General features: G+C 39.8%; 1 protein-coding gene across 1 annotated transcript; it reads left to right on the forward strand.

The window, feature by feature from the left end:
• The first annotated feature begins 493 nt into the window (after positions 1-493).
• On the forward strand, positions 494-25,036 carry col6a2 (collagen, type VI, alpha 2). Its single transcript, XM_088334245.1, has 32 exons — positions 494-686; positions 3,626-3,709; positions 3,789-3,889; positions 4,887-5,030; positions 10,012-10,374; positions 10,456-10,476; positions 10,550-10,615; positions 10,706-10,804; positions 10,901-10,927; positions 11,010-11,036; positions 11,140-11,184; positions 11,862-11,915; positions 11,990-12,052; positions 12,121-12,183; positions 12,267-12,320; positions 12,393-12,428; positions 12,499-12,561; positions 13,482-13,544; positions 13,632-13,694; positions 13,767-13,829; positions 13,893-13,943; positions 14,014-14,112; positions 14,183-14,245; positions 14,317-14,352; positions 14,437-14,482; positions 14,564-14,716; positions 14,790-14,884; positions 17,641-17,822; positions 18,782-18,960; positions 19,032-19,070; positions 21,852-22,195; positions 24,179-25,036. Exons 2-32 carry the CDS (start codon positions 3,634-3,636, stop codon positions 24,443-24,445), a joined length of 3,045 nt encoding a protein of 1,014 aa, XP_088190371.1. The 5' UTR covers positions 494-686; positions 3,626-3,633; the 3' UTR covers positions 24,446-25,036.
• Positions 25,037-26,917: the final 1,881 nt, after the last annotated feature.

The following is a 26,917-nucleotide window of genomic DNA, read 5'->3' on the forward strand; positions in this document are numbered from 1 at the left end:
TAGTAAACGAAACGTCTGTATTGGCTGGCTCTTGGAAGTGTTTGAAAAGGAACTAGCCTCCCAACAATGTACAGCCAGTTTCCTCCACACTGGGGAGCTAGTTTCAAGAACAGGCATCTCAGCTGTCCTAAGGGGGGCATCAAAGTGCCCGCGGGCACTGCATTGGAGACCCCTGGTCTAGACTTACACTTAAAAAAATTTAAAGTTCTTTTTTTTGTGTCTTCTTTTAGCTCTCTTCTGATTTTTGTTATTGAATTTTCCCCTTTTTTCCCCATTTTCGTCTTTTTTTTTTTTGCATTTCCCAAGCCGAGCCGAAAGAGCCTGTTCTCTTAAATGAGCGGGAATTCCCATCCCCGTTGAACTGCATCCTTCGGCATCTATACTTGGCCCGGCGAGCACGCGCGCGCGAGCACGACGCTTGCGGCAGAGCCACGGCGCCCCCAAGCGGACGCTTGCGTAACCGTGTGCGCGTGCGCGTGCAGAAGGAGGGATCAGTGATTTCTTCTGGGGCAAGACTGGGGGATAGGAGAGCGGACGTTCGGCTCTTCTGCGGAAAGTAAAGGCGCTTCCAGGACTTTTTTCCCGTTTCTCCCCATTTTTGTTTCTGTTGATCTCTTTATTGAAATGAAGTCCTAACCCAGACTGGACCAAGCGCGCAAAAAGTTGTGGAGTTAGAAATATTCGGGGTAAGTGGATCACAACGTGCATCACTTGTACTCATATTTCCTTTTCTTCAACTGTTGTAATATTATAAGTGAAAACCTACTGCCAACGGAACTATACATTGCACGCAGTTGAACTGTTTTGGTCGAAGACAATTTGAATTATTTTTCTGCAATAATTTCCCAATATTTTTGCTTTTTCGGTCTTTTCAGCTTTTTCGGATTTGAAAAATAAAACTTTCTTTTGGTCCAAGTTTGAGTAAAGTGGGAACATCTGCAGGAGTGGCTATTTTTGTCCGCTAGAGGGAGACACCATTCTTTAACCGATGACGACTTTTGACAAGGTCCAAAACGAGGCGTGAAACATAATTAAATACCTGTCAACTAGGGTTGGGCGCGTTGCTGGAAAAAAAGTGATCAGTTACAGTTATTAGTTATTTCGTTGAAAAATTAACTATGTTAAGCCCCCCCGATTACGGACCCCAAAAATAGTGTGTAACTCCTTAAGAGACAAATTACAAATTTCCGTGTGGACGCACATCGAAGCCGACTCCTTGAAAAAAATGCTTAAAAATAGCCACGTAATAAAAGAGTCAAAAGAAAACGTATGGAAACAGTGAACCCTTTGTATTTGTTGGTTTGGCCAATCTTGACAGCATGCAAACTAACACAGCCGAGACACTCCACATCTGATTTGTTTTTTGTCTTAAAACCACTCGAAAATCTACTTTTCCATTTTTGGGTAGTGTCAAAGACGTTTTCTTTTTTCTCCAGGGAGGGTGTTTTGCAAAAATAATTTTACAAATAAAAATAACAAAATTCTTCTCTCTTTTACTGTAAATTCTGTGTCACGTCTGCCCCATTGAATTTGTTGTTCCTGTATTATTTCCTTTTATTCCACTTTTTATTCATATTACTGTTTTTATCTTGTGTGCAGTGACCTTTGGTGTCCAGAAAGGATGTTGATGTTTATCGGGGGGGGCTTGACACGAAATCTAGCTAAAGACGCTCCCAAAGGCCTAAAGTACCTATTGTGTACATTTTCACGAAAGTCGGTTATGCCCTTTTGGAGCCTATAAGCCGCCCCCCCCCCCCCACACACACACAATTTATAAAATATTTTGGACGTTTCTATTTGGATGGGATAGATTAGATTTACATAGATAGACAGATTATATTAGATAGATTAGATAGATGTCCATGAACCCAGACTCCTCCCATTCATTCTTACGGATGTTTATATTAATGGGCACTGCGCCTTGACTAAAAAATAGGTCACTAGAGTGAAAAAACTTTTGAGTTCTGCGCCATCATTTGGTCTGAAATTTAACAATGGTTAGAATTCTTCTTACCATTGACATTGATGCAATATACTCTCATTTCCTGTGCGTCATGTCACATAATTTTCATTTCATGGCCTTTGAAATTTTCATCTACATTATTTTTGGGGGAAGTTATTGGAGGTCAGCTTTCAAAATCAAAAGGAGTTGGGTGCTGGTGACTTCAGAATGAAGTTCTGAGTCGAGTCGTACCCGGCTCAATTTCCAGGCCCAAAGTACTCCCACTTCCTGTTTAGAAATGTCTCCTTTCCTGGCACCAAAACCAGAAAAAAAACTGTGATTGATTGATATCTCAGCAACTCTGAGCTCATTTTAATTCCGAACAATATGTCAAAATTGTAATCCCTCTACAAACAAATAGTACAAGTATATTCCTTATACTGGTACTTAGTATACATGCAAATGTCATTAATATTATTCAGGAAACGTTGTTTTTTTTCGCGTCATTTATTGAACACTCAAAATCAGTATGCATGCTCACTCTTTAGCCAAAAGAGAATGCACAGAGTAGAAAAGGGAAAATCGACATTGTCAACAGTTACAAATGCAACAGACTTTAAGGTTTGTTCTGCTGCTTCCAAATCTTAAAGGTGTTTTTTGCCCTTGAGTTGCTACAAAGTTATTGTTATTATTATTTTAATGAAAGATGGGACACGTTAAAGGCAAAGGATTACAAACAGCACGTTATATTTTGTATGGGCCACACTATTTGCAACACAGTGATTTATATTCATTATCGGTGCTTCATATTGTGTTTATAGAATACTAATTAAAAAGCAGTAGCCACATCTTTATCTTTCTCAGAGGGCGGCCATTTTGTGACTTGTTCAATCGACAAGACATCAAAGTTTTTCAATGAACAACCATTCACGGTTAACCTGTTTTCCAAAACATGAACCTTGATTGGATAATAAGTCTGTCCAACTGCGATGTGCTTTTTCATGAACAGTAAATATCAAATTGTGCCATTTTCATGACATAAATTAAACCATGACAGACTTTTTTGTCGTAATTCAATTTTATTGAAATCAATACTGTTAGGTTAGGGTCAGGGTCAGGGTTAATGTCAGGGTTAAGGTCAGGGTTAGGGTTAGGGTTAGGGTCAGGGTCGGGGTCAGGGTCAGGGTTAGGGTTAGGGTAAGGGTCTTCATTTTTTTTCCTTGAGTGGGAAGCATTTTAATGTTTTATCGCAAAGAAAATGTATCTGTCTAGACCAGGTGTCTCCAACCCTTTTCAAACTTAAAGCTACTTTTTATTACTAATTAGCATAATGAGCACCCAGTTTCATATACATTTCTAAAATAACAACTTATCATGTTATTATTATGCGGTTACTACGTTATCACCATGTCAATAATTGAAAGTAGGGTTCAATAGACTTAGTCAATCACTTAAAACAATAATTTTACAAGAAAATCACAATGACCCCACACTGGGGAGCTATTTTAAGAACAGGCAACTCAGCTGTCCTAAGGGGGGCACAAAAATGCCCGCAGGCACTGGATTGGAGACCCCTGGTCTACACTTCCACTTGAAAAAAAAGTTTAAAAAAAAAATGTATCCTCGGGTCACAATCTTCCTTTTATCCATATGCATGTTTTTGTGTTTTCTACAACCAAACAGAAAAGAAAATGGAGGGGTTAAAAGTCATTGTGCTGTGCCTTGTTTTCGGAGCCCTGAGTAACGCCCAGGCCCCGGAATGTAGCAGTAAGTGAAAGTTTTCATAGTGAAACATGCACGCTGTATTCTTACACATTCGCAATTATAACTTGTGATCACCTTTCAGAGAAGAGAGACTGTCCCATTGACGTGTACTTCACCATCGACACGTCAGAGACCATCGCTCTGCAGGAGTCTCCCCCTGGATCTCTCGTGGAGAGCATCAAGGTTCGTTTTTTAAGCAACTCTACCCTAGCTGGTTGAAAATACATCAGAAAAACGTATGTATTTAGCTGTGGCCCTGCATTTCACACCTAGCCCTTCAGTAACGCTATGTCTAAATCAATCCAAACCTCAATAACTACTTTAAGGCTATAAACATTCACTGCGGTTACAGCTGTGACACATATAAAAAAAAAAACATCAATTATAACCTCAGAAATATACTGTTTCTGAATATACACACATTTTATTTACCAAACATCCTTTTTATTTGTGCACAAAATCCATCCTTCTTTCTTTCCTCAAGATTTCAATAACTCTGTCGTACAGATTATCCCTGCATTTCAATTCCATCAAGAAGTTCTTTTCTATCTCCATCGAAGCTTATGCTGAGGGTCAAGCCTCTCCTGTCATATTTCTAGCATACGTTTTATTCAATTTAGTGAGTCCGTTTGACAGAAGCAGTGGACAAGGGGGTGTTTTCCTCACTTTGTCGTTCGGATACTTCCGTTACCGCACTCCAGCCAATCGTAGTTTGTAGAAGGCCCTGGCCCTGGCCCGCCAACTCGGAATCTTTTTGTCTAAACCAACAGCTTGATCGTCACAGAACTGAATCCGGCAACAAATAATGGCTGAAATGTGATTGGTTAAATGCTTAAATAAATAAATGGTTGAATATGAAAGCACACGTTAAGTATTTATGGAGAAAATATAATTTTAAAATATTTATTTCAGATCATTTTTAAGCTAGCAGACAAGTCTAGTTTGGGCTAGATCTGAAGGGGCTAAACAAAATACAATTTTAGATGTATATTTTGGGACTAAATCATGTCTTAAATGGACCATACCAGCTTTAGCCCAAAATCAACTGACCAAAAGACGTCTGGTTCTGCGTGTACCACAGAAAGTCTTTTTTTTGTCTCCTACTGAAGATGAACAGTTAGGTACATCTTCAAGCCTCCCACGTGACATCGTTGTTGACTTGTGCAACTCTCTGTTGTAGCTCTTCAGCGAGCAATTTGTGGACCGTTTGGAAGCGGCAGAAATCCGAGGCGCTGTGCGGATCAACTGGAACATCGGTGGGCTGCACTACTCGCAGAGACAGCAAGTCTTCAGCCGCATCGGATCCAAGAGCGATTTCATCTCTGTAAGTTCCACTGTCTAAAGAAATCCAGCCCGACCAGACTTAGACCCGCAGGTACTATAGCCCGACCCTACCCGAGCCGACCAATGAACTTGATCTGCTGGACAGAGCTCGAAGCAAACCTGAAATTTCATATTTTATTTGTGACGACTGGGAAGTATGAGAGGTGATTAACGAAACAAACCAAAGCATGTCTTTTGTAATTAAATCTTAGCTAAACAAAACTGTATAAATATTTCCATTTTTTATTTTTCTGTGTCTGCAGAGGTTACATTAACCGACAATCATTCATCATTGACGGTTTTTTACGACTTCACGGGAAAATCATTTTGACGTGTTGAAAATCTGGACATAAAACACAGCAGCAGTATGTCCTTTAGAATCTAGTGCAGCACTTTAAGACAGAGAGAGGGCAGGGAGAAAAAGACGAACAAGACAGGGATGTAGAAGAATTCTTTAGATTGACATTGCGAGACTTAAGTACAGTACGTGTTGTGCTGAGGTGTCTCTTTTTTTGCCGACCACAGTCTCTTTTGTCTCAAACTACTCACTTTTATTAACATATGTTTATTCTTCAAAAGACAGCGAGAGAGAAGCCCGGCACGACCCAAACGTAAGGTTTGACCTCCGGGTCGGTAGGGCTCAGACTCTGGTTTGAGATCTTACCTCTGGGTAAGGGATTCATTGCATCGCAATGAAACATTCAAAAATTATGGTTTGAGTAAACCTAAAATCGGCTGAGTGTCAAAACGTGACTTCAACAGTTCCACAACGGAATGATCTCAACAAGGTGCCTTTTTTTTTTACGGAAAATCAAACTACACTTTTAGGTCTCATTTCTCTTGTGTCAAAACTGCTTTTCATGACCAATCGTAGAACGAACAGCTACAATTTATATCTGAAACCACCTCCAATCCCTCAAGGTCCATCAATTAATGGGGGCGGCAGTAGCTCAGGAGGTAGAGTGATCGTTTTAGGATTAAGGGATCCTAGTTCGAATCCCGGCTTGTCCGTGTTACATGTCGAAGTGTCCTTGGGTAAGACATTGAACCCCCAATTACCCCCAATAAGCAGGTTAGCGCCTTACATGGCTGCACGGCCGCTATTGGGAAATGTGAAGCACAATGTAGAGCGCTTTGGGAAGTCATTGACTTGAAAAGCGCTATAGAAATGCAGATCATTTCATTTCATTAATGAAGATTGTACAGTACTTAATCTTCTTTTAAAATATTTGTCTTAAATTTGCTAGTCCACTAGTTACCGGACACTGAAACCATTTCAAGGAAATCTCTTATTTCCTGACAGGAGCTGCTTCAATAATTGTTTAGGGCCTGTATCACATATCGTAATATTTTGGCAAAAAAGCTGTTATAAAATATCGTAAAAATATATAATATATAGTGCAGCATAGTAGTCATGATCGCGAGAACAATTTCGTGTGCATTACCGCCATGTAGATCACCAGATTTAGCACTAGATGACAGCATTAAATCTGATTAGAAAACACTGTTTCCTCGCTATAAATTTGACAAGTTCACTAAGTTGTGTGCGTTCTCTACTTACCACGTATTTGGTCCGTTACATTATACTGTACTTGGTCGATCAATTAGCAAGTAAACTAAAATTATGGGTGATGGAACGGCAACTTAATGATATCTTACACGAGTTAATTTAGTTTTACGACTGCAGAGTGTTTGTTGTCGTGTGCCGGGAGTTGAGCTTGACAACCAGGGTTGGGTAGGGTTACTTTAACTTGATTACTTTCAATTACTTTTGGATTACTCCAATACCAAATATGCTAGTAAAAGACAAAAGAAACTAAATATGAATAAAATTACTAAATTTTGTGGAGGCTTGGGGAGTAACGGAATACATGGAACGGCAAAAATGATGTTGGCAAGCTGTTTGGATTTATTTTCATTTTGTTTCTGTCGCATTTTATGTTAGTTTTGCCGAAGATCAAAGTGATTAAAGCCAGGAGAGAAAGCTTACCACGTGTTGTGAGTCATAATTTTATTCATATTTAGTTTCTTTTGTCTTTTATTAGCATATTTGGTATTGGAGTAATCCAAAAGTAATCGAAAGTAATCAGGTTAAAGTAACCCTACCCAAGCCTGTTGACAACACACAGAAAATGGTGACAGGTAAAAAGGAATTTAATCAATTTTTTTCTACTTGAATGGCTCATTAGGCTATTTAATTTGACCGCCTCTTGTTTATCTGATCCGTAGCTCTATTGGACACAATGGTTCTCAAATATGGCACGCAAAGACACTTTTAAGAATTATTGAGGTTTTAATTTACATTTTAGGAAGTAACATTAATACCGTACAAAAATGTTTCAATTACACCGCACCCCTCCCCTCAAAAATCCTCACAGTCAAGTCAAATCATGTTTATTTGTGGAGCCCTTAATCACAAATATTCTCAAAAGGTTGCACAGACCACCATTATGACATCCACTGATCTGAAACCTACATGAGGGCAAGGAAAATTCAAAAACCTCAGTACGAGCAAAATGAAGAAACTGTGAGAAGGAGCCACACACTAGGTAATCCCCCTTTCTTGACCGGGGTGCAATGGATGTTGCAAGGGCATCAAGAGTGAATTCAAATACAGTGCATCTGGAAAGTATTCACAGCGCTTCACTTTTTCCACATTTGGTTATGTTACAGCCTCATTCCAAATTGTATTAATTTAATCTCTTATATCAAAATTCTACACAAAATACTCCATTATGACAATGTGAAAAAGTTTTTTTTAATTTTTTTGAATTTATTAAAAATAGAAAACTAAGAAATCACATTTACATAAGTATTCACAGCCTTTGCTTAATACTTTGTTGATCCACCTTTGGCAGCAAATACAGCCTCAAGTCTTTTTGAATATGATCCCACAAGTTTAGCACACCTATCTTTAGGCAGTTTTGCCCATTCTTCTTTGCAATAAGTCTCAAGCTCAATCAGGTTGGATGGGAGACGTTTGTGCACAGCCATTTTCAGATCTCTCCAAAAATGTTCGATCGGATTCAAGTCTGGACTCTGGCTGGGCCACTCCAGGACATTCACGGAGTGGTTCTGAAGCCAATCTTTTGAGATCTTGGCTGTGTGCTTTGGGTCGTTGTCCTGCTGAAAAATGAACCTTCGCCCCAGCCTAAGGTCAAGAGCGCTCTGGAGCAGGTTTTCATCCAGGAAATCTCTATATATTGCTGCATTCATTTTTCCTTCTATCCTGACTAGTCTGCCAGTTCCTGCTGCTGAAAAACATCCCCACAGCATGATGCTGCCACCACCATGCTTCACTGTAGGGATGGTATTGGCCTGGTGATGAGCGGTGCCTGGTTTACTCCAAACATGGCGCCTGGCATTCACACCAAAGAGTTCAATCTTTGTCTCATCAGACCAGAGAATTTTGTTTCTCATGGTCTGAGAGTCATTCAGGTGCTTTTTGGCAAATTCCAGACGGGCTTCCTTGTTCCTTTTACTAAGGGGTGGCTTTCGTCTGGCCACTCTACCATACAGGCCTGATTGGTGGATTGCTGCAGAGATGGTTGTCCTTCTGGAAGGCTCTCCTCTCTCCACAGAGGAACGCTGGAGCTCTGACAGAGTGACCATCGGGTTCTTGGTCACCCCCCTGACTAAGGCCCTTCTTCCCCGATCGCTCAGTTTAGAAGGCCGGCCAGCTCTAGGAAGAGTCCTGGTGGTTCCAAATGTCTTCCATTTACGAATAATGAAGGCCACTGTGCTCATTGGGACCTTCAAAGCAGCAAAAAATTTTCTGTATCCTTCCCCAGATTTTTGCCTCAAGGCAATCCTGTCTCCCAGGTCTACAGACAGTTCTTTCGACTTCATGCTTAATGTTTGTGCTCTGACATGCACACTCAAATGTGGGACCTTATATAGACAGGTGTGTGCCTTTCCAAATCATGTCCAATCAACTGAATTTACTGCAGGTGGACTCCAATTAAGCTGTAGAAAGATCTCAAGGATGATCAGTGGAAAAAAGATGCACCTGAGCTTAATTTTGAGCTTCATGGCAAAGGCTGTGAATACTTATGTAAATGTGATTTCTTAGTTTTCTATTTTTAATAAATTCAAAAAAAGTAAAAAAAAAAAACTTTTTCACATTGTCATAATGGAGTATTTTGTGTAGAATTTTGAGATAAGAGATTCAATTAATACAATTTGGAATGAGGCTGTAACATAACAAAATGTGGAAAAAGTGAAGCGCTGTGAATACTTTCCGGATACAATGTACATCATTAACATTAAACATTAAGGTTATATGAGAATGTCCAGTTGACAGCTTCCTGCCCCAAAATGTTGAATGATGCAACAGGTTCTAGGTGATGACATACATTAGGTCTAGGTGCGAGTGTAACGGCTCAAAACGTATGTATCGCGCACTCACTAGGCTCATCCTTCTTCATCAACACAAGAAGAAACGAGTAAGAGGTCAACATCACTGATAATCTATATAATAGAAGCTTGTCTTAACCATTGATTTTACACTTCAACTGAGGTTGCGGATCAAATCTAAGAAGGCAGTTCATTACACGGAACCGGGGCCTGAATGGGGAAAACTCTTGAACCCTTGGATTTCTTCTTGGTTCTTGGAATCGCTAGTAGGTCAGCATGTTCCAAGCGAAGACTCCTAGGAGGGAGGCAATTGAATCAGAAAGATATGAGGGGCAAGTCCATGTATCATTTGGTTTATATCCAACAGAACCTGATTCACATCTTAAACTGACAGGGAGCCATTGCAGGTCAGCTAAAATTTGGGTAATGAGGTCAAACTTTCTTTGTCCCAGTTAAAATCCTCCACATGATTTTACGTGAAAATACTTCTACAAAATTATACACTGTGGATTGTGAAGGAAGGAAAAGGGTAAGTTCCTGACCAATAGTAATACAAATCAAAAGATTGATGGCCATAGAGAATTCTAAACAAATGAAAATTACTAAAATCATTTTGCTCTTCCCAGGGTGTTCGGGGAATTCGTTACCTCGGAAAGGGCACCTACACAGACTGCGCCCTCACCAACATGACCATGGAAATGCTGCGCTCGCCCTCATACCCTAACGCCCTGAGATTTGCCGTGGTCATCACCGACGGTCACGTGACCGGAAACCCCTGTGGGGGGATCAAAGTGGCAGCGGAAAGGGCCCGGGATGAGGGCATCCGGATTTTCGTGGTGGCGGCCTCCAAGAATGTCGATGAGACCGGATTGAGAGAGATTGCCAACGCGCCAGCCACCGTCTACAGGAGAGACTTCATGGCTGTTGATCTGAGCTCAGGCAGAGCCGTTATCCAGACGGACACCATCGACCGCATCATCAAGACCATGGTGATGAAAAATTTGGATAAACACAAATAAAAGTGAAACTACTATTCCTTTAACACCTTGTCTCTACGTATTACTTACCAGAAACATCAATCATATGTAGAGGTAAGAAAGAAAGTCAAATTGTCACGACCTTCTCCAATGCAACGTGGCTGATGTTTCACTTCATCTGCTGCAGTGCTACAAAGTGTCTTGCCTGGAGACAGCAGGGCCACCAGGTCCAAAAGGCCACAGAGGACAGAAAGTGAGATTGAAATATTCACACATCCTCACATTGTCTATCGTACGATACTTTTTGCTTCCCGTGGACGGAGACAACTTTTTTTTGCTGTAGGGCGCCAAGGGAGACAACGGCGATCCAGGTCCAAAAGGACAGAGAGGTCGTCCGGGTGACCCAGGTATCGAAGGGCCCATTGGTCAGCCTGGTATCAAAGTAAGACCCGACCACTCTTTCACCAACATTTGCTCAATAAGAACCTGAAATTCAATTTGTTTCTGATTTTTTGAATTTCCTTTTACACATCCAAAGGGAGAGCCTGGTCTCAAAGGAGAGAAGGTGAGGTTTTAGTCATAATCTGTTCCAAATTGGTAAGATATGAATGATCATGTCTAACGAGTAATGACTTGTATGTGTACAGGGAGAGCTGGGATCTCAAGGAAAAAAGGTACAATGTCATGCCTTTTTTCAGAAGACACTTTATTGCCCAGTCTTTGTGAGATGGATATGATTATTTTTTTTACCTCATTGTGTCTTTTTCCTGTTATCAGGGGGTTGCTGGAATCCCAGGGCGTAATGGGACAGACGGACAGAAGGTGAGAATTAGAGGGGCAACAACTAATCGATTAATGAGTAATTATATGTGTAGTTAATTGTCAACTATTTCACCAGTGGGGTAATCATTGGCATGCCTTTTGGCTAAATATTCACAATTTCAATATAATAATGACATTTTTATTGTCTACTTTTTGTAGAAGACTTTCAATATTTGTGTTGAACAAATTCTCACGTCACAATTTTTTTAAAGACATTTTTAAATGTTATCGTACATGAGTGGGTGTGTCTATATAATTTTGGGAAATTATTTACTTAGTGCCAAGTCAATGTGTGAAAAAGCATGATGATATTGTATTTTAAGCGTATATCTTGGAGGTCTCAACTATTCACTGGTAATTTAATTTCTTTACTTAAAAGCAATAATTGATCATTTTTTTCTCTTCTTGTCTTGGCCATTAACTATAATATGTCAATTTGCAAAGAAAAAAAGAGTTTTAGTACGTTGTTTGAGATGAAAGAATTCTTACTTTTTTAGATTAAGATTAAGTAATCCACACATTAAGCAAGAATTAAAAATAATCATTTTTTGCAACTCCAGTGACAATAATATTTCAATCATTTTTTTATGACAAAATGAAACAATGGGGAGAATTTGCAGAAAATGGGCCAAAAAACACAGAGTTTAATCATGTATTTGTGATGTTCTTACCTGTAGGGTAAAATCGGACGCATAGGCGCCCCCGGCTGCAAAGGAGATCCAGGAGACACAGTACGAGGGCATTTGCAGTTCATTCATCACTGTTTATATTTTTAGGCCTTTTAAGAAAATGTTTTTTACTGCAGGGTTCTGATGGTCACCCTGGAGATGTTGGTGAACGAGGTCTTCCCGGAACTGCTGGAGATAAGGTATAGGAATTCAACTCCCAAAAAATCAAAAAATATCCATAACATCCATTACATTAATGTCCTTTTAGGGAGATCCTGGACGTCCTGGAAGGTCTGGTCCTCCAGGTCTTTCTGGCGAATCAGGACCAAAGGTAATGAGAACGATAAGGACCCACGTCTATAATTAACTCTTAAACTAAATGGAGTGACATGAACAATTGTGGTACATTCCCAGGGAGAAAGGGGAAGTCCTGGATCGCCTGGCTTCCCTGGACTGAAAGGACCGGCTGTAAGACAAGCAAATATTACCCACAAAACCCTGATTAGTCAACATTTTCTCATTTAAGTATGGCTTTTCTAGGGCACCTCGGGACTCCCTGGAGCAAGAGGAGAGCCTGTAAGAACAAACAATTCTTGCGTTTTGGATTTGTTTTTCTCTCTGTTTTGTTCACGCTCTTGTTTTATAGGGAAGACGAGGAGATTATGGACCAAAGGGTACTCAAGGACCAGATGGAGTCAGGGGAGATAAAGTATGAGTCTTCCTACTTCCACTCATGAAGTCTTGTTTCAATTTAATTTTAGATTTTTGGCCCGTTTGACGCAGTTCATCCGTCTGTCCAACCCCAATCTTGATGCCTTACTCCTCTTTTTAATCCGTTATGGACCCTTTTCTCCACGCTTCACTCACATTCTTTATTCCCAGTACTTTTTCCATTCTTAAAGCAGTATTCTACTTCTGTAAAAGCCATAGGGCACTGCTGACGCTATTAATATGTCCTTATTTTGATTTTGCTACACCTCCCTCCATTTTGTTTCTTGATACAGTAATCTATGATAGAATCTGTGCTATGAAAACTCTGTGAAGTAGAAATCTTGTTTTTTTGTACAATTATTAACCAATTAATACTTTATGAGACTCTGAAATTTAAAAAAAAAATTTTTACAGGCTCAATCATTTGTTTAACACATAAAAGTACTGAATAATTGTTTTCATTCTTTTTTTACAAATAACTACTGTGCAGTCCAATGATAATGATCTGGGAGACTGTTTAGCCAATCAGAATGCAGAACACATTGCACGATGAAAATCCTTGAAGTTACGAAACTCTGAAAGGTAAACTGGGTTATAGTGAGGCATCACGGTACTGCTATTTTTTACATTACTCATTCGAACAAATTCGAACTACTATACATAAGTTAAAACCAATCCACGTCATTTTATATCTTTCCATGGTATTCAATTTAATTCCCAAGAATTTCACAAATTCACATACTGTTTCTCAGCTTTCCCACACAATTTCTCCAGAAATAGACTTTTTGGAAAAACACTTAAATTTGCTTTGATTCTCAAACTGAAGGGAATCTGACTGAACCTAAAATTAAAAGGTTGATGTGTGGTCGTGTTTATGTATTACTTTACCCCCTATTGATGTACTTTATTCATTTTTAGGGTGAAATGGGAGCAGAAGGCTTGAGGGGTCTCCCAGGTGAATCAGGAAACAAAGGCACAAAGGTAAGCCCACATTGGAATATTTTTTAAATGCAAACACCCTTAGGATGCAATCCATTTTGCTAATCATCAATCGTTTTATCCACACAGGGAGACAATGGTCTACCAGGCCCCAGAGGACCACCAGGTGCACCAGGAGAGCCAGGACGCAATGCACGTATTATTATTGTGCAATATCACCAAAAGCTGTACTTCTGTTACATTTAAAGTTTGTTGTTGATGTAGGGTACACGTGGTGACCCTGGTGATGCTGGACCGAGAGGTGATCCAGGGCAAGTTGGACCAAAGGTGGGTGTCGGTCCCAATTTGGAATGAAATCTCCCGATTACCGTTTCTTTCATATAACTTCAGGGAGACACTGGAAGACCTGGCTTCAGTTACCCTGGACCAAGAGGATCATCGGTATAAAAACCTGAGACAGGTTTAGACACACGTATGAGATGTACTACATTCTTTCATATCTTGTACCTAGGGCGAGAGAGGAGAAAAGGGAAATCGTGGACCTCGTGGTAGCAGAGGAGACTGTGGTCCCAAGGGTGATCCCGGAAACAAAGGCCCATCAGGAGAACCTGTAGGAATCTCTTTCTTTGTTGCAATACGTTTTCGGAGGGTGGATATTTACAAAATAACTTTTGTTTAAGGGTGAACCTGGATCCCAGGGAGAACCTGGACCCAGAGGACCTAGAGGAGACATTGGCCGTGATGTGAGTAATCAAAAACTAAATCCCAACTAATTTAGACGAGATTTACTGCACATTAATCATTTCTTTTTTAGGGAGATTCTGGTCCTGAGGGAGACCCTGGCCTCACTGTAAGACTGTTTTTAATCCCATTGATTGAAATTTGTAGATGTCAGATGTGCTTTAAGATTTATTGTAATTAATACTTTCTGCAGGAATGTGATGTCATGAATTACATCAGGGAAACATGCGGCTGCTGTGGTGAGCCCCTGTGCCATTCATGATCTCATTAGGATTATCAAACTTGATGTCACGTCCTCACAAACGGTCTTCTGTTTGCAGATTGTGAAAAACGATGTGGTGCCTTGGACATTGTGTTTGTGATTGACAGCTCTGAGTCTGTTGGTCTGACCAATTTCACTTTAGAGAAGAACTTTGTTATCAACACCATTAACCGATTGGGATCGCTGGCTAAAGACCCCCAGTCAGAAACAGGTCGTCCAGAAAATGGCCGTTACAGCCTCTCATCTACCGCGCAACGAGTGGCTAAACTTGGTTTCGTTTTCAGGCACAAGAGTCGGAGTTGTTCAGTACAGTCACAGTGGAACTTTCCAGGCCATCCGCCTCGATGATCCCAAAATTGATTCACTCTCCTCTTTCAAGGTCCAACCCAAATGTGGAAAATCTTTGTATCTAAACATTTGCATGTTGCTCCATGTAATACTCAATGCACTACAGATTATATTTACTTTGTGTATGACAGGTTGGAATAGGAATCTGCTTCAATCATAGTCCCTTGCCTTGAATTTTCTTAGTAGAATCCACATTGTGGAAACCTTTAAAGAGATAAAGTGTAGTTCTTAGGTCACCAAACTCTTCTCAAAAGGCCTTAGTTATGAAGTTTGGGGATTTTTCTTCCACAACACAGGTAATATGAATGATCAGCTCACTAGCAGGCTCTTTATGAGCTTGATATCCATCTTGGTCCTTTAAGTACTGTGTTGGTTCACCCTTGAGTTAGCCATTCATTTATATAGTATATTCCCCCTATTGTTAAAGTTGTACTTTGTAGGCACATTGTACAACGTTAGATTAGAAAAATGTTGCAAGATAAGTACAATTTTCATCTAACTTGGTAAGAATATCTTCATCGAATGGCAAATACTTTTTTGCTTATTTTAGATATTACTTGTATTACTTATCAAAAAGTTTAGATAGTTATTAGTATTCATTTAAAATTGACTCTCTTAAAAACATTAATGCTTAATAAAAATAAGAATAATAAAGTTGAATTATCTGCCATATATATCTGTCAAATATATATATATATATATATATATATATATATATATATATATATATATATATATATATATATATATATATATATATATATATATATATATATATATGAAGCTCAAAATTGATCTCAGGTGCATCTTTGTTCCACTGAACATCCTTGAGATCTTTCTACAGCTTAATTGGTGTCCACCAGCAGTAAATTCAGTTGATTGGACATGATTTGGAAAGGCACACACCTGTCTATATAAGGTCCCACAGTTGAGTGTGCATGTCAGAGCACAAACATTAAGCATGAAGTCGAAAGAACTGTCTGTAGACCTGCGAGACAGGATTGTCTTGAGGCAAAAATCTGGGGAAGGATACAAAAAAAAATTTGCTGCTTTGAAGGTCCCAATGAGCACAGTGGCCTCAATTATTCGTAAATGGAAGACATTTGGAACCACCAGGACTCTTCCTAGAGCTGGCCGGCCTTCTAAACTGAGCGATCGGGGAAAAAGTGCCTTAGTCAGGGAGGTGACCAAGAACCCGATGGTCACTCTGTCAGAGCTCCAGCGTTCCTCTGTAGAGAGAGGAGAGCCTTCCAGAAGGACAACCATCTCTGCAGCAATCCACCAATCAGGCCTGTATGGTCGAGTGGCCAGACGAAAGCCACTCATTAGCAAAAGAAACATGGAAGCCCGTCTGGAATTTGCCAAAAATGACTGAATGACTCTCAGACCATGAGAAACAAAATTCTCTAGTGTGAATGCCAGGCGCCATGTTTGGAGGAAACCAGGCACCGCTCATCACCAGACCAATACCATCCCTACAGTGAAGCATGATGGTGGCAGCATCATGCTCTGGGGATGTTTTTCAGCAGCAGGAATTGGCAGACTAGTCAGGATAGAAGGAAAAATGAATGCAGCAATATATAGATATCCTGGATGAAAACCTGCTCCATAGCGCTCTTGACCTCAGGCTAGGACGAAGGTTCATTTTTCAGCAGGACAACGACCCAAAGCACACAGCCAAGATCTCAAAAGATTGGCTTCAGAACCACTCCGTGAATGTCCTGGAGTGGCCCAGCCAGAGTCCAGACTTGAATCCGATCGAACATCTCTGGAGAGATCTGAAAATGGCTGTGCACAAACGTCTCCCATCCAACCTGATTGAGCTTGAGACTTATTGCAAAGAAGAATGGGCAAAACTGCCTAAAGATAGGTGTGCTAAACTTGTGGGATCATATTCAAAAAGACTTGAGGCTGTATTTACTGTCAAAGGTGGATCAACAAAGTATCAAGCAAAGGCTGTGAATACTTATGTAAATGTGATTTCCTAGTTTTCAATTTTTAATAAATTCAAAAAAATTAAAAAAAAAAACTTTTTCACATTGTCATAATGGAGTATTTTGTGTAGAATTTTGATATGAGATTAAATTAATACAATTTGGAAGGAGGCTGTAACATAACCAAATGTGGAAAAAGTGAAGCGCTGTGAATACTTTCCGGATGCACTATATATATATATATATATATGTATATATATATATATATATATATATATATATATATATATATATATATATATATATATATATATATGTATATATATACATATATATATATATATACATATATATATATATATATATATATACATATATATATATATATACATATATATATATATATATATACATATATATATATATATATATATGTGTGTGTGTGTGTCATGTCATGTGTCAAACAGTGTCAGCGATCATCAATAACAAAGTGTGACTTGATCGATAGGGGGGTCAGCAAAAGGGGGCTCTGGAGCTGCATCTGGCTTTTTGGCGCTCACTGCCGCTTTTTAAAAAATGTTTAATAATGGAAGATATTATGTGGTTTCTGTAGGAGGAAAACATGACATTTTCAACGTTTTCCAAAGAATATAGATGTAGACAGTACACATGTATAGAATAGGCTAAGATAAAGCTTTTAATATTTTCCAGCTCAAAAAAAATGTCTGCTCCAATATGGCTCTTTGAATATTTGGATTTCCAACCCCTGTGATAGATTGTTAAAATACAACAATAATTCTCTAAACCAAAAAAAAGGTCTTCTTCTGTAATGGTTGTTTGTCTTCATGTTCAGGATGCAGTGAAGCGCATGGAATGGATCGCTGGGGGAACGTGGACTCCATCTGCTCTTAAGTACGCTTACGACAACCTGATCCGGGACAGCCGTCGGGCCAAAGCCAACGTGACCGTGGTTGTCATCACCGATGGACGCTTCGACCCCAGGGACGACGATTCCTTGCTCACCTACCTCTGCAGGTGCCATACCCCACTTTTTATATGATTCTTTGCTAAAATGTTTCAATACGAATATATTCAAAAGGAATGCAATTTTCACTTAACATATGATTGTATCCCGGATGTGCTGATTTCCCTGCCTTTTAACATGATGTGCTTTTAAGAGACAATTTGATGATTCTACTATTGTACCTTTAGACATCCGCATTGTTCAGTCGCAACACGAGTGACACAATATGTCTCAGACTCTCCGCTTTAACTCTTTTATTGTGCTTAGTTGGTATGCCAGTTTATCATTTCATAATTCTGAGTGAATTATTTTATTGGAAAATAGTAATTTCTGCCTTTGCTTAGATTACTCTGTCCCTTTGGATGTAAGTACTGGGACAGACAACTCATTCGCTCATTCACACCTAGGGACAATTTGGACCGGCCAATTCACCTGAAATGCATGTTTTTGGAACGTGGGAGGAAACCGGAGTGCCCGGAGGAAACCCACGCAAGCACGGGGATAACATACAAACTCCGCACAGGATGTCTGGAGCTGGATTTGAACCCACGACAGGTTCCCATGACATGAACTGTGCCGCACAAGCGCTAACCACTGCGCCGCCGTGCTGCCCATCTCAGTACAATGAAATCAATAATTTTATTGCTCCTGCCAAATGTTTTAACCCAATTAAGCTCTCCAGTCAAAAGGTTTGCCCACCCCTGAAATAGTGGCTAGCACACAGTGTTCTTTGCAAATGTCAATTAAAGCATCTGACTTTTAAAGGTTGGAGCTTTATTTTCAGACTTATTTTTTGCAAAATGTGGGGTGAAATTTAAAAAAAGCATCTTGACTTTTCCACACTTCATTCGATCAGGCTCAACAGGTATTGGGTGTGCAACATGATCTGTTTTGTGATGTCACTTGCGCATTTTTGTCAAAAGCAAATAACCTAACGCTCTTTGGTGGCGCCCACCTATTTGCGTGGCAGTGATCCCAGCGTGGACGTGAGTGCCATCGGCATCGGAGACATGTTCGACCAGATTGAGGAGAACGAAATTCTGAAGAGCATCGCCTGCCAGAGGGACGGAAGGGTGCTCGGCATGAGGCGCTTCGCCGACCTGGTGGCCGAGGAGTTTATCGACAAGATTGAGACTGTCCTCTGTCCAGGTACGTGGATGTAGACCGTCCACAATAGGTATTCAAAGGAGATACTCACTAATTCGCTGTTTGTATTTCAGATCCTGTCATTGTATGCCCTGACCTGCCGTGTAAGACAGGTAAACATTTCAAAGCCCGACAAAGCAGTTATATGGCAGAGTACTTCTTTATTTTTTTTTAAGTACCACAAATCACATTCAACAATGGTTGTTCTGTAAGGTCTAATGTATGAAGCGTGCAAACAAGTACAGTAAGTTAAGAAAAATGCTCATTATCTTCCTAGTTTAACCATATTGTCATTACACTCATCGCATTGCTGCTAAATTTCACCCATAGAAATGCTTGCCATGTAATTCCTATAACAGTATTTGCATAATTTGAATTTCTTGCTTTAATGGTAAGTTTAATTGTTTTGCATAAAATTAGAAATCTATATTTAAAGTTAGGAAAAGAACTTCTTTCTGATTTATTTAATGATATATATGTGTATATGTGTGTATGTGTGTGCATTGATGTTTGGAAATCAAAGAACAGGAACATCATTGGCAGACAGTGACAATGATGTAAACAGTTCATAATAGTCAAAACGACAAACTACATTGCGCATGCATTATGAGTCAAAATAAACTGGCATCCTATGCAATCTCCTACGCGCACAAGAAGGAAAAGGGATACAAAAGTAAGATGAGATAAAAAAAGAAAGTAATTGACATTTAATGACTTGATGATGCAAGTCTCGTACGAAAATAAACACACGCTTCTACTTGGTGATGGTGGTACCCCGCCCAAAATGTCGTTCCGCCCCCTTGTTTGTAGGAGGGCGCTTCACTTCAAGTCAAGGCCCTCCCGCATGGAGGCCTCTGGCTGAGGAAGGCACCCCATTATTGGTTCCTACCTCTTTGGAGGGTGTCGCCGGCCTTCTGAGTCAACTGGGCGAGGAACAATATGGCGTTGGCGTGGCAACCATGGCATACACAGCCCAACGAGCAAAACTGGCCAAGGGAACGGACAGGCAGCAATGGACCCAGCTCTTCATTGACTCCTTCAAATATGTCTACGGAGACATAATGGGAGACACTGTAAAAGCCATAGGGCTCTGCTGACGCTATTATGCTAACTCCGCTACCTCAAGAATACGCCTCTTGCTGGACTTTGAGATCACTAAACCCAAAAATGTGCAATATTATTGAAAGCTAATGTGAAACAATTGCATGACATTATGCTGCTATTTTCGCAATGAAACTGTAAACAGATTTCCAAAAGTGAGACAAAGAATACTTTATATTCCTGAAGTACTTTAAACCGGGACAGTGTCCAAGGAATATAAAGTTACTGTACATTGAGCCAGTCATGCTTTTCCTGTGGAAGGTGACTTGAGATGAAACCGTATTTCCATCCTGAGTCACTGGCTTGCATAAATCGTTTCGGACAATTTCCACATGTCTATGGTTACAAGTTGAAAGTTGCAACCTTTAATTTTGGCTTTTGCTCAGTCAGTGATTTATACCAACCTGTCAGAAAGGTTATATTGTATATTCTGTTTGCACCACAAGATATTGGTTTTGTTTTGATTAATTTAGTTTCGGATGTAATTATACTTCCCAGAGTGAGTTAAAACCACCTTGGGTTTTTATATGTGCACATTTTTTCGCATGTGGCTTTGCTTATAGTGGAATAATAAAAGACTAACGACAAGCTTTCATATGAGCTATTTTTCATCCTGTTGGCTTAGAGACTTCAACTTGCATATGTAACTTAAGAATTTGACTAAATGTATTCATTGTTCTTAGGAGTGTCCTGATACAACCTTGTGCACAGAGCAGTTTGACTTGGGACAACGGTTCATCAATGTGATTCGGCCAATAGGATTATAAACCTTACCTTTAGTACTACTCTTCTCCGTGGACCAAGCAAAAAAGTTATTTTTTTCAAACAAGGAGTTGAGTAGACTCTGCATGCTGCACTGTTAGATATAACAGCAGATGTGGCCCCTGGTTTGCCTAGATCTGAGCATCAATATCATAGCCAATTGATAGTTCCTATCACCTCATCTCTATCCAGGTAACATTAGTTTCGGTGGCCATATTGGATAGGTCTATGCGTGAGTTTACCTTGTGTATTTGTGATTGACCCCAGAAATATGGCAAACAAAGATCTAGTTGTGTAAAGGCGGCCATTAGATGTATGTTGCAAACTACGTTACGACAACGAAAGTTCAATAAACAACACCCATACAAGCTAGAGATAAACAGAAAGAAGTGTTCAATTAATGGTCCCTCAGACTTGTTTCAACCTGCCTACGGCAAAAATTCAAATTCAAAGTGTTTATTGTCATATGCACAGTAAAAAAAACACTTTTCCCTGCAATATGAAATGAAGTTAATTTCAGCAGGAAAACAGCGTACGATTTTCTGTTAGTGTTTATGACACGAGTTGGAAGCCACATCTACCAAGTGAGGTTTTCTCCCTCTTCCCTCACTGAGTAGTGGTACATATGAGAAATTGTCACATAACAAAGAAATGACACATTACACCGTCCACTTTCATTTGAACATCAAACAAAATTAGTGTAGACTCGTGACAACATCAAATCGCGTCTGGCGTCCCCATCCAATATGGGCGACTGCTTACTTTAGGGGACCTAACATGAAAACGATCAAAACATTTTGGATGTAAGACGATAAGACTTGATACCGTTTTTTAGGCCAAGTGTGTATCATTTTCCACTATCAGTATTATATCAGGACACCCCTAATAATTTCATCAAATATGACCAAATAAATAGACATACAAACACAGTGGTTTATTTGCCAAGACTTTGATCTGGAATCAACTGAAAACAAGTTCTTAGAGTGGTTGCTTAAGATAGTATAATTCCATGTGTGTTTGTTTTATTTCAGAGCCTGCTGTGGCCAGCTGTGTTCAGCGGCCAGTGGACGTGGTCTTCCTCCTGGACGGCTCGGAAAGGATGGGACTGGAGAACCACCGACGGGCTAAGGAATTCATCGAGAACGTGGCCCGCCGCCTCACCCTCGCCAGCGGCCAATCGGACGAGAGGAACGCCCGTTTTGCGCTGGTGCAGTACGGCAGCCCGTCGGAGCAGCGAGTGGAGTTCCCGCTCACGCACAACCTTACGATTATCTCCGATTCGCTGGCCCGAGTGAGCTACATGGACTCGTCCTCAGCTCTTGGCAATGCCATCATCCACGCTGTCAACAATGTGGTTTATCGGTCAGGTGCACAGGTAAACTCAACACACGCCAATGTCTTTAGTACCCAATTTTTTTCAACCCATATGTCATGAAATTGAGTCCAAAAGTCACAATTGCTAGGTTTTTCCCTTTTAGACAGCATAATCCATCAGACCATATATTTCCATGTAAACCCTACAATTAAACGATTGCAACTCATCCTGGCTTGAAGGAGTTGTATAGAATCTATAACTTTGTTACTCATATCCTGGCTTAAAGTCACATTCGCAGCCTCAGTCAGCTCATTCATGATGCACGTGCAAGTAGGTGCATTTCTTAAACAAGCTCAAAAAAACCTTCCTTTTTTGGGCTTTTTGGGGGTTTGGGTTGGAGTTTTCACTCTACTGGAAGCAGGGCTTATCTTAATTTCACCATTTTCATGCTACACTGACAAATAGAAAGAAAATAAAAACCCTGTGGGGACAACAATAACGTAACTCTCTACTACTCCCCCCAGTGCTCATTCCTCCGACCTAATGTGCTCCGCTTTAAATAGCTCTTAAAAAAGTAAATCAAAAGCAGGCTCAGGGCGTCAAGTTTTTCAAAAAGCTGCGTTTTCCGCCCGGTCCCTATACATGGCAGCTTGTCTTCTCGGGGTGGCTCACAAGTTTCCTCAGGTTGGCCCATCTCTTCCCCGATTCCGATAGCAACCATGTCTCACCTTAGTACGCAGCCCGTCCCATCTCAGTGACAGCGCGATTTGGCCGCCCTCGGACACTAAGCCAAGTCACTGGATACACAACACATGGGTTTAAAGTCCGCGCCGCATTTCTAGATGGACACATACATCACGTTGCAAAATGCAAATGTCTATTTCAAGGCACTAACTCATTCAGTCTGCATAATTAATATTAGCTCTTTTACACAGCTACTGCCCTCTAGCAGCCAGAGAGAGCACTTGGTTTGCATTTTTTTTAAATCATAACTTTTGACCTAGAGATAAAGTATCTATCTATCTATCTATTTTTTTGACATATTCAGAAATTCATGACGGGTCAGGTTAAACTATTCAATGGCCCTGGTCCTGCCCGCGGGCAATGTTTGTGACATGCCTGCCTCAAAATAAGGCTGATATTGGCATTGACACCAATACCTATTATAGGCACTTGCCCTCCCCTGTATACTTGCATTGAATACCTGAAGGAATAAAAAGATATGTGAATATGTATTATACAACGAAAGCATCATTAGTTGATTTTTGTTTGAGGCATAGACAATGTTATTATTTTTCTATTGCTTTTTGGCAATTTAGTCTGATGGTGGGTAATCGAAGGCCAATCAGCTACTGCACAAAAACCTGCCAACCATTTATTATTTGTGTATTGAGTCCACACATTCCCTCCTTAAATTGTACTAAATTAGATTTGTTATTTGGGTATTGTGTTTTGTATAGGTCCGTTGTCAATCATAAGATTGTTCACAACCAGCATTGAGTATTTATTTATTCATTATTTTGCTGATTATTCATCAAGACCCAAATTAAAACACATATATTTCTGACGGAGAGACGATCACTCTTCCTCCAAAGCAAGACTATCTATGTCTTCAACTTTTCTTCATCAGTCTGCATTGACAATAAAAAAAGACTTGAGGCTACAGAGCTGTTTCAACAGTCTTCACTAATGTATTATTTACCAAACCAAATGCAGAAGATACTGTGAGTCTCAAAGATTCCTTTTCCATTATTTTAGACTCTTGATGTCTTAACATCAAGTAACTCCTCCAAATTTATAAATAAACAACAACAGCCCCATGATGTCTGCCTCAGCTGTTTTCAGTATGTGTGCGTGTGGAAATAGGACGAAGGATGTTTTTGATTTTTCTTGCAGACAGTCATGTGCTCATTAATTCTGCAACTTAAATGAAGTAAATATAACGTAATTTCTGGAACAAAGGAGTTTCCTTTGGATAAAATGACTTTCAAGAGGTTTGCTTCCTTAAAGCAAGAACCTGAGACATTTGTCTTTGTGTTGCAGGGTAACCGTTTGGCCCGTCGCAACGCCGAGCTTGCCTTTGTGTTCATCACCGACGGTATCACATCCAGCGAGCAGCTGGAGGAGGGTGTTTCCTCCATGAAGCGAGCGGAGGGCGTTCCCACAGTGATCGCACTGGGGACCGACACAGACGAGGAAGTACTTCGCAAAGTGGCGCTCGGCGACACGACGTCCATCTTCAGAGGCGATGACTACGTCACGTTGAACAAGCCGTCTTTCTTTGAGCGTTTTGTCCGCTGGATATGCTAGTGACAAACCCTCATGCTCCACACCATAGAATTAGAATCATAGAGCCCCAAAAAAGGAGTGGTCCTTCTACATAGAAGACAAAATCACCAAACAAACCTTGATGGGAATGATCATTTTACCGAATGTAAAGCACTGATGCAGCTCAATAAGCCACTGGTGCGGGTAGAGATAGTTTTACAACATAAAAAAATAAATAATCTGTAATTATTTCTATTCATTCTAAATCTATGGTCAGCTGTCCAATCCTAAAACACACAGCAAATATTTGTATAATTGCGTTTGTATGAAATTTGATTGTAAGCTTGTTTAGGAGGGTTTTTTCTCATCACTGTCACAAAGTCACATGAAAGGTGCTAAACTAGAGAAAATGACAAAACCTTTTGTAGTTTTTTGCATTTGTTTTTACTTTATTACTAGTATAATCTGTCCAACAGTTTGTCATGGAAAGAAAAAAAATCTCTCATATCCCGCATACATTCCACAGGATCGAACACATTCATATACACCATAAGATACACTCATACAAATCCCTAAAACAGCCACCACATCTGTAAACATGAAATACAAATAAAGCCAAAAGTGGTAACCCTATCCATATATTTTTTTCTTCTCTGTGTTACTCTCTGCAACTGGAACCTTTGGAAGGAGTTCATATTGTGCACTTCACAATACAAAAACACATTCTCTGTTTTTTAGCCTAATTATTGTTTGAATTTACTTGAACCCTTACATTATCTATATCTTTATTACCGAACTTGAGATAGAATCATGTTGAAATGGACAAAAAAACCAAGGTTTTATTGTTTTACTACTGGGTATGAATGTAATTGTTTACACGACAGTTAATGCAGGGAAGACACATTAACGCAATAAATAAATATGGCAATAGTCAAGAGGTTCTGTGACGTAAGATCAGGCTTTGTCTATACAATTAATATGTGACTTCTCTCAAGTTTCAAATCCATAATAAGTCAATTTCCCAAGTGAGAATAGTTGTGTGCCATTTTATTTGAGCCCCCTTGTTCTTATCAGAGTGATTTGTGGGCGTCAGCAACTCTGAACAGAATATGTGGTACAAAATGTATCGATTGATGGATATGAAAAAAGATAATATGGATAGTCAACAACTGGTAGGGCTCATAAAGGATCAATATGCAATCAATATTCTATCTTATCTATTTTAGTATGAAGTGAGGTATGGCAAAAGTTTGTTTGATGTCCTTCGGAAAGAAATTGGACACAGTGGCCCAAGATGAAGGAAGGCTTTGTTGACTCAGCTCAAGTAAGTTGGAAGGAGATTTCAACTATCTGGTGTTAAGCTCTGGAGATAAATCACAAACACAATTACCGATGTCCTCTAAAATAAAAGTTCCAGTGTGCAAAAAATATATATATATATTTCTCTCAAGCGCTAAATACAAAAAAGAAATGTAGAAAAAAATAGTAAAGTAAAAAGCGGCGGTGTGGCGGCTGGGTGTTTAGCGCGCAGTCCCGTGGTGCAGAGGTTCAGGGTTCAAGTCTAGCTACCGCAGCCACCCCGAGTGGAGTTTGCATGTTTTCCCCATGAGTGAGTGGGTTTCCTCCAGGCACTCTGGTTTCCTCCCACTTTCCAAAAACATGCATGGCAGGTTAATTGGCCGGTCCAAATTGTCCCTAGGTATGACTGAGCGAGTGAGTTGTCTGTTCCTGTGTTCCCTGGCACCCAGTTCAGAGTGTCCCCTGCCAACTGCACGAAGATGTCTAGGATGGACTCCAGCACCCCTGCAACCCTACTGAGGATAAGTGGTGTAGATTATGGATGGATAAGTAAAAAGCTTTTGTTAAGCCGCTTTTTACAGATAGGTTACGTGTGCCTACATAAAAGGCCCAATGAATGAATTAATGAATGAATGAATGAATGAATCAATCAATCAATCAATCAATCAATCAATCAATCAATCAATCAATCAATGGTAAAAATCAGCTTTTGTAACTAGACGATGTTCCAAAAGACAGAAGCCAACTTCACAAAGGTTTTCCTAAGATTGAAAAATATTCTTAAGAGGCTGAGACAAAGTCCAAAATTGAGATACTATGGCATGACCTCAAGACAGGGTATCATACCAGACATCCCAGGAATCTGATTGAACTACAGCATTATTGTAAAAAACAATGGGTTGAGATCCGAATTGTTGTGCAAGACTGATCTGTAACACAGTATATTAAAGAAAATGTAAATTACTTATTCCTTTCTCGTCTCTAAATGTTTGCACATAAATGTTAGAGCGGTTTTAGTTAAAACAGACACTGTTTTTGTCACCTGCGTGATTTTGACAAGGCTCGGATCATATCGGATAGTGATTGTATGCAGATGTTTGAGAAATTCTAAAATGTTAACATATTATTTAATTCCTATGTAAATCTAATGTTTTTTTAAAATTTGTTTAAACTTTGATTTGTACGTATTAAGTCTTTGAATTTGCAGTGTGACAC

Source organism: Urocampus carinirostris, chromosome 1 (assembly GCF_059441175.1).
Source record: "Urocampus carinirostris isolate Australia breed hairy pipefish chromosome 1, RoL_Ucar_1.0, whole genome shotgun sequence".
Classification (NCBI taxonomy): domain Eukaryota; kingdom Metazoa; phylum Chordata; class Actinopteri; order Syngnathiformes; family Syngnathidae; genus Urocampus; species Urocampus carinirostris.